At 43.9% G+C, this 21,883-nt stretch overlaps 1 protein-coding gene across 1 annotated transcript in view; it reads right to left on the bottom strand.

Annotated features, from left to right (window-relative positions):
* Positions 1-3,300, bottom strand: part of LOC124606380 (synaptic vesicular amine transporter-like) — a 107,094-nt gene extending 103,794 nt beyond the window's left edge. Inside the window, exon 1 of the mRNA XM_047138363.1 lies at positions 3,204-3,300. Coding sequence (XP_046994319.1) covers positions 3,204-3,300 — 97 coding nt within the window. The remainder of the gene's footprint in view (positions 1-3,203) is intronic.
* Positions 3,301-21,883: the final 18,583 nt, after the last annotated feature.

Here is a 21,883-nt window from a genome sequence, read left to right on the forward strand (position 1 = left end):
AGCCCATGTATCTGCTTGCTTTTGTATATAGAGAACAGGAGCAGTCCTGTCACACTTCACTGGGTCACTCCTAACGATGGCCTGACATCTGACTACGTACTGAGTTCTAGAGAAGTCTAGGAGCCACGCGCGTACCTGAGGACTTTTGCCGTATGCTCGTACCTTCGTTATCAGTCTGCAGTGTGGCACTGTGCCAAACACTTAACCGGAAATAAATATTCTCTAAGTCATCCCTGGCAAAAACAGGTGTACTTGTATAAGACATTGTCTTTAATTTGAGCAAGAACTTTCTGACAATATGCGTTTGGAGCATAGAATTGTATGGGAGTCAATCACGAACTATGGGAAAAAGAGAGAGGGAGACAGCGAGAGAATCAGCATGTGAAACGTGATGCTGTAGAAGGATGTTGAAGATTAGATGGACTGATAAAAAATGAGGTTGAAAAACTTGAAAAAGTCATGTTTCGCCTTGAGATGCTCATAGAGAATTTTATTTATACAATCATTATCAGTCATCCGACCATAATCAGGTTGTCACACAAAAGTATTCACAGCATAATGTTAGCGAAATATAATGATAAAAGATAGTAAAATCATGAATAATATACTGTTATCATATCGTAATATGAATTACGTCGTCAGTTGCAAATTACGTCGTCAGTTACAAATTACGTCCTCAGTTATTGTATTACGATGTAATAACAGCGTAGTATTCATGGTTTTATCACCTGATGACAATCATTTTATATTTCGGTAACATGATGCCGTGAATACTTTCACGTAAGACTCTGATCATGGTTAGACGACTGAAACTGGTTGTATGAATAATTTTACCAACAGCTCAAGGTGGTAATATGACATTTTTCAACTATATGAGCGCTCTGGGGCATTACCACCTGCAAAAATAAGGTTCTCGAAAGAATCACCGACAAAAAGTATATGTGGAAAAACAATGACAAGAAAAAGTCACAGCATGACGGAATTTTTGTTAAGAGATCAGCGAATAATTCCAATGGTTCGAGGGGCGCTTGAAAAGTCCGTGCAAAGTCCGAGAGATGGCACGACCGGTGCGTATAGAGGTCATGTTTAGTTACTACCATCTTTGGAAAGAACGCACACCAAGTTTTAGCCATATTGGTCTATTTCTTTGTGTTTGGCATTCGTGTGAATCAAGGAAGTCGAGTGATTGTCAATAAATGGACGAAAAAAATTTCATGTGCTGATTAATCATTACTCTATGATAGGCAAAACGCCTCAGGGGACTAAAGAGAAGCTTAAGAAACATTACGATGACTCTGCACCTTCGATATGGAGAGTTTATAAGAGGTTTCAAAATTTTTGGAATGGCCATATGGGCACAAGTGACGCTGAACGTTCTGGACGCCCTGTGGAGGTTATGACTCCAGAAATCATTGATAAAATTCATGATATGGTGATGGATGACAGAAGAGTTAAGGTGCGTGAGATTGATAGTATTGTGGGCATGTCGAATGAATAGGTAGATAATATGTTGCATAAACATTTGGACATGAGAAAGCTATCCGCAAGATGGTTCCGCGATTGATCACGCTTGACCAAAAACGGAATCGTGTGAAGTGTTGCAAGGATGCTTTGCAGCTGTTCAGGAAGAATCTGCAGGACTTTAAGTGTCGTTTCGTCACTATGGATGAAACATGGATACATTACCATAGTCCTGAGACCAAACAACAATCTAAAAAAAGGGTTACCAAGGGAGAATCTGCACCAAAAAAGGCGAAGACCATTCCTTCGGCCGGAAAGGTTATGGCGACTCTCTTTTGGGATTCGCAAGGGATGATCCTCATCGACTATCTGGAAAAGGGTAAAACTATTACAGGGGCACATTATTCATCTTTATTGGACTGTTTGAAGACCGAGCTGCAAGGAAAAACGCCGGCGATTGGACTGCAAAAAAGTCCTTTTTCATCACGACAATGCATCAGCAGACACCTCAGCAGATGTCGCCGCAAAATTAATGGAAACAGGATTCCAACTCGTTTCACATGCCCCCTATTCTCCAGACTTGGCTCCCTCTGACTACTATTTGTTCCCCAATTTGAAGAAATGGCTGGCGGGACAAAGATTTTATTCAAACGAGGAGGTGATTGCAGAAACTAATACCTATTTTGCAGACTTGGACGATTCCTATTATTCGGAAGGGATCAACAAATTAGAACAGCGTTGGACGAAGTGTATAAGTCTAAAAGGAGACTGCGTCGAAAAATACAGAAGGTTTACCCCAAACACGTAAGTACAGGGTGATCAAAAAGTCAGTATAAATTTGAAAACTTAATAAACCACGGAATAATGTAAAAATTGACACACAAGCTTGGAATGACATGGGGTTTTATTAGAACAAAAAAAAAAAAACAACAAAGTATTGCTAGTCACGTGAAACATCTCTTGCGCGCGTCGTTCGGTAATGATCGTGTGCTCAGCCGCCACTTTCGTTATGCTTGGCCTCCCAGGTCCGCAGACCTCAGTCCGTGCGATTATTTGCTTTGGGGTTACCTGAAGTCGCAAGTGTATCGTGATCGACCGACATCTCTAGGGATGCTGAAAGACAACATCCGACGCCAGTGCCTCACCATAACTCCGCACATGCTTTACAGTGCTGTTCGCAACATTATTCCTCGACTACAGCTATTGTTGAGGAATGATGGTGGACATATTGAGCATTTCCTGTAAAGAACATCATCTTTGCTTTGTCTTATTTTGTTATGCTGATTATTGCTTTTCTGATCAGATGAAGCGCCATCTGTCGGACATTTTTTGAACTTTTGTATTTTTTTTGGTTCTAATAAAACCCCATGTCATTCTAAGGATGTGTGTCAATTTGTACCTCTCTATCTGCATTATTCCGTGACTTATTCAGTTTTCAAATTTATACTGACTCTTTGATCACCCGGTAGTTTTTGTGTTTGCACGTGCTTTTCAAACGCACCTCGTACCAGTGGGAGCTGTAGAAGGTAAAACCCGAGATTGGAATATATCTAACAAATAACTGTCGACATTGGATGTGCCACTGTGAGATACAGAGGTTGGCAGTGGAGAGGAAATCGTGGTGGCTGCATCTAGAGTCAGATTACTGTTGAACGAAAGGAGGAATGAACTAAAATAAGCGCATGAGGATGGAGACAGGTGTAGGGCGGAGGGGCAGCGCATGTGCCAGCTGCGGCGTTTACCGACTGCGGTGAGCAGGACGTTGTCGAGCAGCAGCGAGCAGTAGACGAGGCCCACCACCAGCGCGGTGGAGGCCGCCTTGCGCGGAGGCGGCGGCATGCCGCCACCCGTGGCCGTGCCTGCCTCTACAGGTGCCCCAAACACCGCTGCCGACTCTGCTGCCGCCGCCGCCGCCGCCGTCGTTGCTGCCGCCCCCAGACTGGCGAGCACGCGACCGTCCGACAAGGGTCGGGGGCGGTTCTGCGCCGGCGCCCCGCTGCTACTGTGGGATGCGGAGGAGGAGGAGGAGGGGGAGGAGGCCAGGCGTAGCTGACAGGGTGCCACCAGGCTAGCGTCCTGCAGCTGTGTTAAACGCCCGGCAACGTATATTCACGCCGAACTGACAAAATAGCGGAGTTACTCGCTATGGCTTACTGGCATCCTACACTAACTGGCATACGTGGTAGTAGGTTTTACTCGTCCGTGATGTACTTTCGCAAAGAAGTTGGATACATCATAGTGTAACAGTGTAAGATAAAAAAAATGGCCATTGCACTGTGCGCTCTGTACGAACTTAATTCTACACTACTGGCCATTAAAATTGCTACACCACGAAGATGACGTTCTACAGACGCGAAATTTAACCGACTGGAAGAAGACGCTGTGATATGCAAATGATTAGCTTTTCAGAGCATTCAAACAAGGTTGGCGCCGGTGGCGACACCTACAACGTGCTGACATGAGGAAGGTATCCAACCGATTTCTCATACCTGGTGAAACGTTGTTGTGATGCCTCGTGTAAGGAGGAGAAATGCGTACCGTCACGTTTCCGACTTTGATAAAGCTCGGATTGTAGCCTATCGCGATTGCGGTTTATCGTATCGCGACATTGCTGCTCGCGTTGGTCGACATCCAATGACTGTTGGCAGAATATGGAATCCGTGGGTTCAGGAGCGTAATACGGAACGCCGTGCTGGATCTCAACGGCCTCGTATCACCAGCAGTCGAGATGACTGGCATCTGATCCGAATGGCTGTAACGGATCGTGCAGCCGCGTCTCGATCCCTGAGTCAACAGATGGGGACGTTTACAACACAACAACCATCTGCACGAACAGTTCGACTCAATGCCCAGGCGTATCAAGGCCGTTATTACGGCCAGAGATGGTTGTTCTGGGTACTGATTTCTCAGGATCTGTGCACCCAAATTGCATGAAAATGTAATCACATGTCAGTTCTAGTATGATATATTTGTCCAATGAATACCCATTTATCATCTGCATTTCTTCTTAGTGTAGCAATTTTAATGGCCAGTTGTGTATATAGGACAGTCCATCTATTACGGAAAATGAGAATCTCGAAGAATTTTGCCTGTTATCGATATCGATAATGGCAAGTTATTCGTCCCAGAGATTCCAAGACTTTCGAGAATGTCGTAATTTCGAAGTGTGAAGTCAGATAATAAAAAGAAATATTTTTTCGTGACACATAGTTACAAATCAACAATTTTCTCATTTTATTCCTTTGTCTGTACCGTGAAGCCTTTTTTCTTACCAAACTTCATGAGTCTACGTCAAAGGGAAGTAACCATAAGTTTTTAATGTGTGAATTTGGGTTGGGGTTGATTTGGGGAAGGAAATCAAACTGCGAGGTCACCAGTCTCATCGGACTAGAGAAGGATGGGGAAGGAACTCGGCCGTGCCTCCTCAAAGGAACCATCCCGGCATTTTCCTGAAGCGACTTAGGGAAATCACGGGAAACCTAAATCAGGATGGCCGGACGGGATTGAACCGTCGTCCTCCCGAATGCGAGTCCAGTGTGCTAAACACTGCGCCAACTCGCACGGTGAGTGAGTTTGCGAGTTTGAAAATATGTGGCTCAAACGGCCGTATCTTCGGACTGAATTGACCTAGAAGCTAACGTTTACTGTATCACCAAGGTGACATAAATCTTAGTATGTGACACAAACTTCAAACTTGATACGTCTGCCCGTTCCTTAGAAAAAAAGGGTTTTGAAAGTCAGACCGAAGGATAGACAGAAATGATCCTACAAGGGTTCCCGCTTTTGCCGATTGAGGTACGGGACCCTAAAAATTAAAACGAGGTGGACTTCAAAAAGCAAGTTACATGTACACGTCAGGCCAAGTAATTTTTTTGAGGGCACAGATATATGACACTATTTTTCCACATAGTCAACAACTCTCTACAAACAACTTTCGGAACGTTTTACTAGTCATTGAATCCCTGGGTCATAGAAATCCGTTCCTTGGTCACGGAGCTACTTGATGACCGCGGATTGAACGTCTTCATCAGAAAATCTCCTTCTGGCCCCCCCCCCCCCCCACACCCCACCTCCAATGTTTTCTCAAGGTGCCGCAAAGATGAAGACTGCATGGTGCAATATCTGGACCGTCTGATCGGCATCAATCACGTTCATGGCTGGACGCGACATGGCATTTCCTCCATATTCACCCAGAACTTCGCGATGAGTCTGTGTGCAACTGAGTCGTTTCGCCCACAAGAGCAGTACTGTTCCGCGTACTTCAGCTTTGGAGTACGTTTCCAGTTGCCACGTCGTTCCACTCCCACGCTGTGACACATCTGTTGTTCGTATCACAGCAGAACTATGTCTGCTGGAAATCCAGAACATCTACTCTCTTCTGACAATGAGCCACCATTGCTGCGCAGTGGCCTTAGCGTGGGACGATATATGTAACTTACGTTCTGAAGTCCTCCATATATACAGATATTTACGAGGGTAATCCCAAAAGTAAGGTCTCCTTTTTTTTATAAGTGCATAGACCTGTTTATTTCTACAATGGTTTACATCAGTTTACAGCTTGAACATTTAGCTATTTTTCGACATAATCACAATTTCTGTCGATGCATTTTTGTAGACGCTGTGGTAGTTTTTGTATGCCAATGCCATACCAAGTCGCCACCTTGCTGTTCAGAAAGTTATGAACGTATTCTTTCGTCTCGTCGTCGCAGCTGAATCGCTTTCCGGCCAAATGTTCTTTTAACTTAGGGAACAGTTGATAGTCACTGGGCGCCATGTCAGGACTATAGGGTGCGCGGGTGATTATGTTCTACTGTAACTGTTGCAGGAGAGCAACGGTTTTCCGAGCGATGTGTGGGCGAACGTTGTCATGGAGAATGTGTACGCCCTTGCTCAATATTCCTCTTCTCCGCTACTGAATTGCCCGTTTGAGTTTTTTCAGAGTCTCACAGTACCTGTCAGCGTTAATTGTGGTCAGTGGGAATAAAGTCGACCAACAATACCCCTTTCCGATCCCAAAAAACGGTTGTCATGACTTTACCGACAGACTGTGTTTGTTTGAATTTCCGCGGCTTTGGCGAAGAAGGATGCCGCCACTGGCGTGATAGTTGCTTGGTCTCAGGTGTAAAGTGGTATGCCCAGCTTTCGTCACCTGGGACAATTGAGTCCAGAAAGTTGTCCTGCTCGGCTGCAAGGCGGTGAAGAAATGCGCGGGAAGCATCAACTAGTTGCCGCATGTGGTCCTCAGTCAGCATGCGTGGCGCTCATCTTGCGCACACCTTCCGGTAGTTCAATGTTTCCGTTAAAATTCTGCGAGCTGTGCTTCGGGAAACCCCAGGAACCAACGTGCAGAGATCATGCCGGGTGATCCGCCGATCTTCACGCATGCTTTGGTCAACGTTCAACACTGTCTCCTCAGAAATTGGCGGTCTCCCGCTCCTTTGTTGGTCGTGAATTTCGGTCCGACCAGCTGCAAACTCTCTACACCACTTACGAACATTTTTGACATCCATGCACGACTCACCATACACTTCCGTCAATTGGCGATGGATTTCAATCGTCGCAGTGCCCTTTGCGTTCAAAAACCGAATAGCTGCGCGCAATTCGCACTTGGCGGTAACATCCAACGGGAGCTCCATTCTCAACGGCTGCCAAGACTGAGCGCCTCGAGCGCCTCACCGCGGCGTGCGCATGTTTACACACAGCGCGTGAAGCACTCTTCATAACAGTGTGACCAATTGCCACACAGAGTTCTGTACTTATAAAAAAATAGGAGACCTTACTTTTGGGATTACACTCGTGGCACCTGCAGGTCTAATTTGACAAGGAGGGGCAAGTAGTCGCCCTTGCCCTTATAGTAGGAACCATTCCAGCACCTGTCTGAAGGAATTTTGGGGAACCACGAAAAACTTAAAACAAGCCAGATGGAGTCTGGCGTCCTCATCCTCCCGAATAAACAGCCATTCTGTTTAATACAGCGAAATCTCGTTCGGTTTATTGCTAGTGTGTGATACTGCTTTCTTTATATATTATTATAAATAAGTTTTCACTACACTTTCTACACAAATTATACATGCATTATTTCGTGACGAAACATAGCACACCATATCAGCTTCATAATGAGTGACACGTTGAGCTCAGAATAAAGGTAAGGTGTTAGTGTTACCCATTGCAGAGCTTTGGAATATGATTTAAAATGTCAGAGAAATCGTATTGTTATTTAGTCATATAACATTTCTTTACCATATCCTTCACTGCATCGAATGTATTTCTTAACAGGCATTTTTTGACTGTCTTTTTAAAAAAGTTCGTTTTAGTAACCTTCTTGGGCAATTTAGTGTACGCCTACAATTTTATTCTTTGGCACATGATGCTGTTTCGGGTTTTAACTTACTCGTTTTTGGTACACTTAAGGTCGATCTATATCTTGTTCCGCGCTCACAGGCAAACTGTTAGTGCAATAATGAAGAAGGAAAATTTTTGATGTGCGTACCTGATTGGTAAATGCGTTCACACGGAGTGGTCAAAAGATCCCAAGTGCTTTAAATAGAGCTTTACAGGAGCCTGATTCCTATTTTTATTTACCATTCGAAGAGCCCCAGGGAAAAATTTGTTAGGTCACAATTCTTATTTTATTCAGGAGAGAAAATTTAATGTTTTAGCCTCGTAATATTTAAATTTCTCAATTTATTGTCTTTGTTTAAGGTGATAATATACATTCCAAAGAAAAATTACTGCTGAAATTATATACGACTGACTCAGGAGTACAAAAATACGATGCTTTACGGTTCCGAATACAACTTGTACAGACGAAAAATATGACATGCCAATAACATACTGCTAGTAGCTACTTGATTTCTATCTCCTACCACTTATTTAAACTCTGTTTACAATAAATGCTCTAACGTAAGCTTATAAAAATATATTATGAAACGTTACTCTGTCCTTTTGCAATTGGTGGCACTAATGCGGAAGACGTTTGAAATACATTTGTTCTTCACTACGGCAAAATCTCTTTGAGTCCTACAAATCGCAGTATTTCTCAACGGATATTTTAAGATTGTCTGTAAAATAATCAGAATAACTTCGTGCAGACAGTTACAATTCTTAAAAAAAATAAGTACTCACTTCGTGAAATGAAAAAAAAAAAAAATCCTCAAAACGTATTGTTGTAAAGGAACTACTGTACTCTCGTATGGACTAGCTCGTCTTTCCGTTTCAGAACGAAGTAATCAAGCTTGCTTATAGGCTCTGTCGTAGGTGCACTATCCAGCGTGAAAATTTCATTTTGGAAACATCCCCCAGGCTGTGGCTAAGCCATGTCTCTACAATATCCGTTCTTGCAGGAGTGCTAGTTCCGCAAGGTTCGCGGAAGAGCTTCTGTGAAGTTTGGAAAGTAGGAGACCAGGTACTCGCAGAATTGAAGCTGTGAGCAGGGAGCGCTTGGGTAGCGCAGTCCATAGAGCACTTGCCCGCGAAATGCAAAGGTCCCGATTTCGAATCTCGGCCAGGCACAAAGTTTTAATCTGCCAGGAAGTTTCATATCAGCGCCCACTCCTCTGCACTGTGAAAATCTCATTCTGGAGGTGGTCAAATGCTTTGGCTTATCAGTGTATGAAAGACCGTACCCTGTTGCCAAAACATGGATTGAAAATAAAATACAGACAACTGTCATTTATAATGAACTTATCTGATACTTTTTGTATTTGGACAAGAGAAATTTTTGCTGTAGTCAGTGTTTATTGCAGTCTCAGAAGTATTCTTCCGACATTTTTTCTTTGCTTTTTCTTCCTGTCGTGGAATAACTTGTTTTCCGCATCCTCACTAAGAATGACACGGCGGTCGGATGGTCCCGATGGGCCACTTGTGGCCTGAAGGCGGAGTGCTTTAAGATATAATTCATGGGCTGTTTCATTAGATCTAACTTCAGAATGAAGCCGTAAATTCTTTTCAGCACATGATGTTGAAGTCAGTTCCTTCTCAAATTTTTTCTTGTTGGTTAGATACTATAACAGCAACCACAGTATCAGACCGTTGATATCTCAGGCTTATACTGAAATCTGAATTGAATATCGTGCAGCATGTTTCATACGATACATTCTTGCCTTTAAATTTCTCCTTTAACATACTGAACATTTTTTTATATTTAAGGACTCGGGTAAGTAGTTTTTTTCTGTCTCCGTCAAACTGTAGTGTCTGTTGCTACCTTGAAAGAACTATTGTGTCAAAATTACCAAATATGCAGCAACCAGTCGCAAAATCATGTTTTATTTATTCACTTTTGCAAATCGATTTCAACTGATTAACAGCCATCATCGGTGCTTTCAACCAATATGTGCCATGAGTAGTAATACTGTCTTAAGCACAGGTCAAACATAAACATAAAAATAGTAATATGACTTTATGTTTGACCTCTGCTGAAGACGCTATTACTACTCAGGGCACATATTGGTTGAAAGCACCGATGATGGCTGTTAATCAGTTGAAATCGATTTGCAAAAGTGAATAAATAAAACATGATTTTGCGACTGGTTGCTGCATATTTGGTAATTTTATGGTTTACGGTCGCTGCACGACTTGGGAATCACATGGAGCCCACCATTCAACTATTGTGTCCTCTTATTGTTTCACGTGTTTCATCTGTTAAAGCCTGTTGGTAGGTCCTGTGTTTCCTCGACCCTACATCTACATCTACATATACATGATTACTCTGCAATTCACATTTAAGTGCTTGGCAGAGGGTTCATCGAACCTCAATCACACTATCTCTCTACCATTCCACTCCCGAACAGCGCGCGGGAAAAACGAACACCTAAACCTTTCTGTTCGAGCTCTGATTTCTCTTATTTTATTTTGATGATCATTCCTACCTATGTAGGTTGGGCTCAACAAAATATTTTCGCATTCGGAAGAGAAAGTTGGTGACTGAAATTTCGTAAATAGATCTCGCCGCGACGAAAAACGTCTTTGCTTCAATGACTTCCATCCCAACTCACGTATCATATCTGCCACACTCTCTCCCCTATTACGTGATAATACAAAACGAGCTGCCCTTTCTTGCACCCTTTCGATGTCCTCCGTCAATCCCACCTGGTAAGGATCCCACACCGCGCAGCAATATTCTAACAGAGGACGAACAAGTGTAGTGTAAGCTGTCTCTTTAGTGGACTTGTTGCATCTTCGAAGTGTCCTGCCAATGAAACGCAACCTTTGGCTCGCCTTCCCCACAATATTATCTATGTGGTCTTTCCAAGTGAAGTTGTTCGTAATTTTAACACCCAGGTACTTTGTTGAATTGACGGCCTTGAGAATTGTGCTATTTATCGAGTAATCGAATTCCAACGGATTTCTTTTAGAACTCGTGTGGATCACCCCACACGTTTCATTGTTTAGCGTCAACTGCCACCTGCCACACCATACAGAAATCTTTTCAAAATCGCTCTGCAACTGATACTGGTCTTCGGATGAGCTTACTAGACGGTAAATTACAGCATCATCTGCGAACAACCTAAGAGAGCTGCTCAGATTGTCACCCAGGTCATTTATATAGATCGGGAACAGCAGAGGTCCCAGGACGCTTCCCTGGGGAACACCCGATATCACTTCAGTTATACTCGATGATTTTCCTTCTATTACTACGAACTGCGACCTTCCTGACAGGAAATCACGAATCCAGTCGCACAACTGAGACGATAGCCCATAGGCCCGCAGCTTGATTAGAAGTCGCTTGTGAGGAACGGTGTCAAAAGCTTTCCGGAAATCTAGAAATACGGAATCAACTTGAGATCCCCTATCGATAGCGGCCATTACTTCGTGCGAATAAAGAGCTAGCTGCGTTGCACAAAATCGATGTTTTATGAAACCAGGCTGATTACGCATCAACAGATCGTTCCCTTCGAGGTGATTCATAATGTTTGAATACAGTATATGCTCCAAAACCCTACTGCAAACAGACGTCAATGATGTAGGTCTGTAGTTCGATGGATTACTCCTACTACCCTTCTTAAACACTGGTGCGACCTGCGCGATTTTCCAATCTGTAGGCACAGATCTATCGGTGAGCGAGTGGTTGTATATGATTGCTAAGTAGGGAGCTATTGTATCAGCGTAATCTGAAAGGAATCTAATCGGTATACAATCTGGACCTGAAGACTTGCCCGTATCAAGCGATTTGAGTTGCTTCGCAACCCTTAAGGTATCTGCTTCTAAGAAACTCATGCTAGCAGCTGTTCGTATTTAAAATTCTGGAATATTCCATTCGTCTTCCCTGGTGAAGGAATTTCGGAAAACTGCGTCCAATAACTCCGTTTTAGCGGCACGGTCGTCGGTAACAGTACCACCGGCACTGCGCAGTGAAGGTATTGACTGCGTCTTGCCGCTTGTGTACTTTACATACGACCAGAATTTCTTCGGATTTTGTACCAAATTTCGAGACAATATTTCGTTGTGGAACGTATTAAAGGCATCTCGCATTGAAGTCCGTGCCAAATTTCGCGCGTCTGTAAATTTTAATCAATCTTCGGGATTTCGCATGCTTTTTCCGTTGCCTCTGCAACAGCTTTCGGACCTGTTTTGTGTACCATGGGGGATCAGTTCCATCTCTTACCAATTTATGAGGTATGAATCTCTCAATTGCTGTTGCTACTATATCTCGTCTACATTTGCATAGTCAGTTCGGAAGGAATGGAGATTGTCTCTTAGGAAGGCTTCTAGTGACACTTTATCCGCTTTGTTAAATGGAATTATTTTGCGTTTGTTTCTGGTGGGTTTGGAAGAAACGGTATTGAGCCGAGCTACAACGACCTTGTGATCACTAATCCCTGCATCAGTCATGATGCTCTCTATTAGCTCTGGATTGTTTGTGGCTAAGAGGTCAAGTGTGTTTTCTCAACCATTTACAAATCGCGTGGGTTCGTGGACTAACTGCTCGAAGTAATTTTCGGAGAAAGCATTTAGGACAATCTCGGAAAATGTTTTCTGCCTACCACCGGTTTTGAACAAGTATTTTTGCCAACATATCGAGGGAAGGTTGAAGTCCTCACCAACTATAACCGTATGAGTGGGGTATTTATTTGTTACGAGACTCAAATTTTCTCTGAACTGTTCAGCAACTGTATCATCGGAGTCTGGGGGTCGGTAGAAGGAGCCAATTATTAACTTAGTTCGGCTGTTAAGTATAACCTCCACCCATACCAATTCGGACGGAGTATCAACTTCGACTTCACTACAAGATAAACCACTACTGACAGACACAAACACTCCACCACCAATTCTGCCTAATCTATCTTTCCTGAAAACCGTCTGAGACTTCGTAAAAATTTCTGCAGAACTTATTTCAGGCTTTAGCCAGCTTTCTGTACCTATAACGATTTCAGCTTCTGTGCTTTCTATTAGCGCTTGAAGCTCATGGACTTTCCCAGCACAACTACAACAATTTACAACTACAATTCCGACTGTCCCTTGATCCAAGCACGTCCTGTATTTGCCATGCACCCTTTGGGATTGCAGCCCACCCCGTACTTTCCCGTGGCCTTCTAACCTAAAAAACCGCCCAATCCACGCCACATAGCCTCCACTACCCTATAGCAGAGATTAGTCTCCAGCTTTAAATTTCTTGAGTAAGTGACCTACCTTGCCCTTCTTCATTCCAAGTAATCACATAAATGCATGCTAGCACACGTATATTTCTCGGAAAGTTCCATTGCGAGTAATACAAAGGTTGAATTTATGAGATGCATCTCGAAACTGTACGTCTCGCTCTTCTGTCCAGGGACATCCATGATTCAACTATTGAAACAGAGGCTTATTTCATCGTGGTTTTAGAATTGGCTCAGCTTATCAATAAGATTTCTTTTAATTTTATTGCTGACAGTATCTAACCAGCTATTTCTCCACTCATACGTTTCTCCTATTTCATACGATTGCAGTCCTAAACGTTTTGAAGCGTCACTAATGCGAGTAACCTTTTTCCATCTTTTAGTCTTTTCCAAGACATTCTGTATTTCTGTTCATGAACAAATGAGTCTCTGTCTTCTTTATTCATATTACTTCGGCAGAACACAATGCTGTATCAAACTTCCTTCACAAAATCCACGAAACAACTAAAATGGTCAAATTGAACACGACATGACTGTGACAACAATGATAATATTAGCTGTAACATATATACACAGACTAGGAATCATTACATCATCAAATTTCCATATTACAGTCTCCGGATATGTCAAAATATTCCCTTGTTTGTATGGTTTTTCCCCTTTATACGTTTTCGAGATATTGAAATGTCTCTCGACTTGTCAGTTTGTTGCCTACTTCTGCGAAACCATCTAAAATTACACTGGATGATTTATTGAATTATGAAAAAACAGAATATCTGTAATTTTGGACTTATCAGTTTCTTCCACTGAACTAATATTATTTTATTTTTGCCATTTATCTTTAGTTTGAAAACTGTGTCCATATTTTGCCCATTTTTTTTCTCCACAAAAGAATTCCACAGCTAAGGATCATGTGTACCTGTGAATAATATGTATTTAAGAGACACTGCCTGCTGACAGGACTCTAACAGCATAACAAACTGATGACATTCTGTTTGGAAATATCCTTGTGTGTTCACACCACTTCCATTGGGAATCAACATTCATTCCTATAAATTTTATCTTTCTTATGCAGTCTATAGAGATACCATCTGCGTCTAATTTTTTCTTAGTGTTGAAGTTTATACTTACGACCACAATTTATTGGGCGAAATACAGACACAATAGAGACACATAGTTAATACAAACTCTTGTGAGTTCTGCATAAGACAAATAGAATGCAGTCGGCCAGAAAACAAAGGCCGTACAATCTCCAAAGCCAAAGCAGTCAACAAAAAGTGCCCGAATAACTGAAGGTTTCATGCAAGCGATCACAGGAGAGAATGGAAGAGAATGGTCGCTCTGGGGAGTACACTTAATAACAGTCGGTGGTTTCAGGTCCCGTCAGATGACGTCGAGTGTATTCCGGGGGGTGGTTTCTTTCGAGAGCACTGGCAGACTGCAGAATCACCGATATTGTGGTCCTCAATTAGAGTTCGATCTCTGACGACGGCGATAGCACCATTTTACTGCTAGAGCCGGTTTCAGCGGGCGATAGCACCATGTAACTGCTAGAGCCGGTTTCTGCGTACCTCCCCCCCCCCCTTCCACCCACCGTCCCGTCACAATGCTACCCCAACCAAGGGACAGAGCATAGTGCCGTTATCAGCCTAGCTTGAGCCAGCTCACCTTCGCACCCGATTGTGTCATTGCTAGAGACGAGTTGGTGGGTACCGCTGCTGGAGTTGATCACAGAAAGGTCTGTATCTCGACCTCTACGAACTCAGCCTGCCGAGGGGCCTACACAGTGGGGTCCGCGCCACTCGAAGAAGCTGTTGGTATTCTAACAGAGAAAGTTGAGAGTGCTGGAGCCTAATCCACCATCCACTGGTTGTTGGGGGCCCAGTGTGATGGTAAACTGGAAGGCCACAGGTTGTACGGACCAGGTAGGCATGCTGGATGTGACCTGTGATTCAGCTGGTTCTGGTGATGCCTGAGGAGTTGCCCTCTGTGGAGACCCTGTACATCCCAGATGGTGGATACAACGCAGGGTGGATGGCACCTGTCTAATCATATCAACGCTAATCAGGTACTGGCGACAAGCTGGAGGCACAAACATATGTGGATCTGATGGCGAGAACAGAGTGAGAAGAATCCCTTGAAGGAATGTGACTGGTCTATTCTCTGCAATTGTCATGGCGCTATACGTGGCTAAAAACAAGATAAGGGCATCTTCCGATGGCGCAGATGTCGCCATGACCCTATCTTCTCTTTGAAGGTCCGCACCATCCGTTTCACCTCTACATTGGATTGGGGTGGAATGGTGCCACGAGAAGGTGTTGTATCAGTTGGTGCTCACAGAAACTGGAGAACTAAGCGGGGGCAAAGTGAGGGCAATTTTCAGAGACGATGGCCTTCGGAACGCACTCAATGGCGAAGATTTTCGAAAGAGCCCTGAGCGCATTCGCTGTTATCGTGGAGTACATGGAACAGATGTACAGAAATTTAGAGTACAAGTCCACCAGAATGATGCACATCTTATGCAAGAAAGGATCACTGAAACCGATGCTGAGACGCTCCCAAGGGCTCAGTTCGGACTAGGGCGGAAACAGCGTGGGTGGTGCAGATTACTGTTGAGCACACACGGAGCAAGAACATACCTTGATCCCAAAGTCTTTTTCGTTTGCTGCCAGTATGCATGACGTCATGTCAGCTCTTCCATGCATTATGTACCCCAGTGACTTGTGGAGCTCATGAAATCTGGGGTGCTGAACCAGTTGAACCAAAGAAATAACGACCGTAGGCCGATCGTGTTCCGTTATCAGAAAAACACCATCTTGCAGCCAGAGCCTGCTGTTTAAGGCAAAGAACGTTCTGAGTAGACTGTGTGATAAACGAACGTCGCTTAATCCATTAGGCAACTGCCATCATCTGGGGCCGCTAGCATTGCAGCACTGAGAGAAAAACCGTTAATGGTCAACGAAAAATCAGAATACATATGAAATATGACGACTTTCTTGGTGTCAAAGCCAAAATCTCGGCATGTCTTAATGGATGTCGCATCGTCGTGTCCCTTCTGCTTATCAATGTTTTCCAAATATTCCTGTACTTGCCAATTCTGCGGAGAACCTCCTCATTCTTTATCTTATCAGTCTACCTAGTTTCGACATTCTTCTGTAGCACTGCATCTCAAATGCTTCTGTACTCTTCTGCTTCGGTTGTTCCACACTCCATGGCTCGCTATTATGCAATGCTGTACTCTAAACGTACATTCTCAGAAATTTATTCTTGGAATTGAGACCTATGCTTGACACTAGAAGACTTCTCTTCGCCATAATTGTCCTTTTTCCCAGTACTGGTCTGCTTATTATGAGACGACCGCTGTGGATGAACGGTTCTAGGCGTTTCAGCCCAGAACCGCGCTGCTGCTATGGTCACAGGTTCGAATCCTGCCTCGGGCACGGATGTGTGTGATGTCCTTAGGTTAGTTAGGTTTAAGTAGTTCTAAGTCTAGGGCACTGATGACTTCAGATGTTAAGTCCCATAGTGCTTAGAGCCATTTTTTTTTTCTTATGGCTTCCTTGCTTCGTCCATCAAGGGCAACTGTGCTGTCTAGGTATCACCAATTATAATGCTATGTTTCTCGCTGTTCCCATTGCTGCTACTTCCCATCAGTTTCATCTTTCTTCGATTCAGTTTCAACACATATTCTGCAGTCAAAAATGGTTCAAATGGCTCTGAGCACTATGCGACTTAACTTCTGCGGTCATCAGTCGCCTAGAACTTAGAACTAATTAAACCTAACTAACCTAAGGACATCACACACATCCATGCCCGAGGCAGGATTCGAACCTGCGACCGTAGCGGTCTCTCGGTTCCACACTGTAGCGCCTAGAACTGCACGGCCACTCCGGCCGGCTATTCTGCAGTTATTGGACTGTTCATGCCATTCAACACATCTTGTAATTCTCCTTCACTTCCACTGAGAATGGCAATGTCATCAGTGAGTTTCATCATTAATATCCTTTCACCTTGAATTTCAATCCCAGCCATGATAACATGGTATCAAACTGCTTAGGTCGTCGGTCCCTAGGCTTACACCCTACTTAATCTAACGTAAACTAACTTAGGCTAAGGACAACACACACATCCATGCCCGAGGGAGTATTCGAACCTCTGGCAGGGGGAGCAGCGCGAACCGTGGCAAGGCGCCGTAGACCGCGCGGATACCCCGCGCGATGATCCTTTGCCGAAAGTCTGTAGGTACGTACCTGGTCTTATAGGTTCTACACATCAACGTGAATAATCGTTTTGTAGTCACTTCCCCCAATGTTTCATATATTCCGATGGAGCGTTATCCATCCCTTTTGTCTTATTTTATTGTATGCCTTCCAAAGCTCTTTTAAATTCTGATTCTAGTACTCGATCAACTATCTATTCTCTTTCGACTGCTGTTTCTTCTCCTATCACGTCACCAGATAAGTCCTCCCCCCACTAGACGCCCTCAGTGTGCTGTTTAACCTATTCGCTCTTTCCTCTGTATTTATCAATGGTATTCCTATTGCACTCTTAACGTTACCGCCCTTGATTTCAATTTCATCAGAGTTTGTTTTGTCTTTTCTCCATGCTGAGTCAATCCTTCTGACAATAATTTCTTTTTCGATTCCTTCACGTTCTTCATGCGGCCATTTCGCCTTTGCTTCCCTGCACTCTTTATTTTATTAATAAGTGACTTATATTTCTGTATTAAGGAATTCCCTGAACATTTTTGTACTTCCTTCTTTCTTCGGTCAACTGAAGCGTTTGTTCTGTTAGCCGTGGTTTCTTCGCAGTTACCTTTCTTGTACCTGTGTTTTTCTCTCCAACTTATGTGACTGCCCTTTTTAGATATGTCCATTCCTCTTCAACTGAACTGCATACTGAACTATTCCTTGTCACAGTATTCACAGCCTGGTAGGTCTTCAAGCTTATCTCTTCATTTCTTAGTACTTCCGTATCACACTTTTTGCGCGTTGATTCTTCCAGACTAGTCTCCTAAACTTCATGCTACTCTTCATCATTACTAAATTGTAATCTGAGTCTATATCTGCTCCTGTGGACGCTTTACCATCTCAAATTTATTGCAGAACTCAGACAGTCTTTCTCCTCACTCATTCCTACTACCAAGACCATATTCTCCCGTAACCCTTTCTTTGACTCGACTCCCTCCTCTACAACCACGTTAGAGTCCTCCATGACTTTTAGATTTTCATTTCCCTTTACGTGCTGAATTATTCGTTCAATATACTCATAGATTTCCTCCATCTCTTCATCTTCTGCTTGCGACTTAGGCATATATATCTGAACTATTATCGTTCGCGTTGGTTTGCTGGCGATTATGATGAGAACGACCCTATCACTAGACCGAGCGAGGTGGCGCAGTGGTTAGCACACTGGACTCGCATTCGGGAGGACGACGGTTCAATCCCGTCTCCGTCCATCCTGGTTTAGGTTTTCCGTGATTTCCCTAAATCGCTTCAGGCAAATGCCGGGATGGTTCCTTTCAAAGGGCACGGCCGATTTCCTTCCCCATCCTTCCCTCACCCGAGCTTGCGCTCCGTCTCTAATGACCTCGTTGTCGACGGGACGTTAAACACTAATCTCCTCCTCCTCCTCCTCCTATCACTAGGCTGTTCACAGTAACTCACTCTCTACCATATCTTCCTATTCAAAACGAATCCTACTCCCATTACACCATTTTCTGCCGCTGTTGATATTACCCTTGTCTTCTTTCCATTTCACTTCGTTTAAACCCACTATATCTAGACTGAGCCTTAGCATTTCCCTTTTCAGATTTTCTAATTTCAGTACCACGTTCAAACTTCAGACACCCGTGCGCCGACTTGTAGAACGCCATCCTTTCGTTGGTTATTCAGTCTTTTTCTCACGGTCACCTCCTCCTTGGTAGTCCCATCCCGGAGATCCTAATGGGGAACTAGTACGGAATCTTTTGGAGAAAATATCATGACACTTTTTGAATTACAGGCCACATGTCCTGTGGATACACATTATATGTCTTTAGTGCAGTGGTTTCCACTGCTTTCTGAATCCTCAAGCCGCTGATCATTGATGAAATTTTACGTGTTTTGGGGGTAGTTCTGCACCCCAAGGGCAAGAGTGTGCCCTTAATCTCTGTCCGCTCCTCCGCCCTCTTTGACAAGGCCGTTGGCTGAATGAGGGTGCCTTCTTATGGCGGAAGTCTCAGGTCGCTATTGCTGAAGCTTTTTATTCGAAACGTAAGCAATGGCGGGGTTAGTGCCTGAGACCGAGGACGTTTTGGTTACTAATCAAAGATGCTACCTCTGGACCACGGTGATGTATTTATATGCCTATAGGAACAATGCCCGTAGTTGTAAACTTGTGCTGTTCTGTCCGTGAGGCTTGAATATGAACCACACAGTGTGATCGACGGCTTGTGATCTGTTAGCAGCTGCGATTTTACAGCGTAAAGATAGGTGTGAAATTTATTAATCGTGTAAACAACAAGAAGTATTTTTCAATCTGAGACTTGCATAGTGTTGAGTGTCTTTGAAACGAACGCTTAGCCGCTTTCTGTCGCAATGCGTTGAGCGGGTAGATTATTTTTAGAACATGGGGAATGAAGCCGCCGTAGTAGCTAATTTTTCCCATGAAGGATTGCACTTAGTCGAGATTCTTGTGCCTGGGCATGCCTTCTATGACACGGAGGACGGTTAAACATAATGTATTCACGGGATTGCTGAAAAATTAGCACTTCTGGAAGTTACATTTTAGGTTTGCAGTGGTTGATCGAGGAAACAGAGATTGCAAGTTCCGAAAGTGCCCACTCGTGGCCTATCTCACTATCGTGTCATCCAGAAAACAGCAGCACAAAGGGATGTTCTGCATCAGATGTTCCAAATAACACTAGAATACTGCCAGGGCGCTGGAAATACCAAAGGAGAGACAGTTATACTGGGCGAAAGAAGTGATGAGCACCGACAGTTCCCAAGATTCCGGGTGTAATGGTAACTGCAAGTATGCCTCTGATAAATCAACCTGAACATAGCAGTTAGCGTTTTGCAATATTGAAACCACGTCTTGAGGGAGTGGATTGGAAAAGTATCTGCTACCATCTGGGCTCTAACGTCTTTGAAATCAACAACACTGAGCTGACAAAAGTCATGGAATACCTCCTATATCATGTCGGCGTAGTGCACAGCTCGACATGGCATGGACTCATCAAGTCGTTGGGCGTCTCCTGCAGGAATGTTGTGCTATGCTGCTTTATATCCATCCACAATTGCAGAAGTGTTGCCGGTGCAGGATTTTGTGCATGACTTACATCTAGATTACGTCATGTAAATGTTAGATGAGATTCATACCGGGCGACCTGGGTAGCCAAACCATTTGCCAGAATTGTCGAGAATGTTCTTCAAATAACAGGGAATAATTGTGGCCTGGTGACATGACGTATTGTTATCCATAAATATTCCGCTGTTGTTTGGGAACATGAACTCCATGAACGGCTGCAAATGCTTTCCAAGTAGCCGAACATAACCAGAGGATTCAGTCCATTCCACGTAAACACAGCCCACACGATTATGGAGCCACCACCACTTTCAACAGCGCCTTGTTGATAACTTGGGTCCATAGTTTCGTGCGGTCTGCGCCACACCGAAACTGCCATCAATTCCTACCAACTGATATCAGGACGCATCCGACCAGAGCACACGTCCCATAGTGATTGCTGCGATTATTTCACGCAGTTCTGCTTACCTGTTGACACTGACAACTCTACGCAAACGCCTCTGCTCTCGGTCGTTAAGTGAAGGTCGTCGGCCGCTGCGTTGTTCATGGTGAGAGGTAACGCATGAAATCTGGTATTCTCGGTACAATACTGACACTATGGATCCCGGTATAGTGAATTTCCTAACGATTTCCAAAATGGAATGTCCCATGCGTCTAGCTCCAACTAACATTCCGCGTTCAAAGCCTGTTAATTACCGTCCTGCTGCCAAAATCACGTTGGAAATCTGTTAACATGAATCACCTACGTACAAATGACAGCTCCGGCAATGAACTGTCCTTTTATACATTGTGTGCGTGATATTACCGCCAACTGTGTATGTACATATCGCTGTCCTATAAATTTTTTCATCTCAGTGTAATCGGACAGAGCCATCCGATTTCTTCACTATTACGACGGGAGAAGCCCATTGGCTCGATGAGACAGACGTAATCACTTCGAGATCCTCAAGTCTGTCCCATAGGACGTACAGGATTGTGCGCGCCCGCGAGAAGTCAGCCACGGACCACTGCTTTACACGAATTTTTACGGCCAAATCCACGGTCCTTCCCAACAAGGAGTGAACATATGCGAATATGAGACAGCTGAATCTTCTATGCCTTGGAACGGAGTCTCGGTGGACACCAAACACACATTTTTCGAAATAGAGAAACCAAACTGTTTGAATGCGTCTGACATACAAATGTTTTCTGCACTAACAGAAATAACGAAAGTTTCCTTACGTAGTAAAAATATCTTTCACGGGTGTTTTGTGACCACTGTATGCAGCTGTTCTCCTATGAAGCAGGTTTTGTATGAGGGAACCTAACGCAACACAGTTAGAAGAGCCGGTATCAACTTTTAAAGGAACATTAAAGCCATTCCTCTGTAGCGTTAACAGCAGTTTGAGCTGTGCACTGTTTCATTTAGCGTATATCGATGAGATCCGCAAAGGAGGAGATAGTAGAGTATGGCTCCAACTGGAACGCTCATCGGGCCTATGCTACCTTATGGTGGGCGACTCTCACACACTATAAATGTGTGCCGCACGATAAACGCGGCT

The sequence above is a fragment of the Schistocerca americana genome, chromosome 3, assembly GCF_021461395.2.
Source record: "Schistocerca americana isolate TAMUIC-IGC-003095 chromosome 3, iqSchAmer2.1, whole genome shotgun sequence".
Classification (NCBI taxonomy): domain Eukaryota; kingdom Metazoa; phylum Arthropoda; class Insecta; order Orthoptera; family Acrididae; genus Schistocerca; species Schistocerca americana.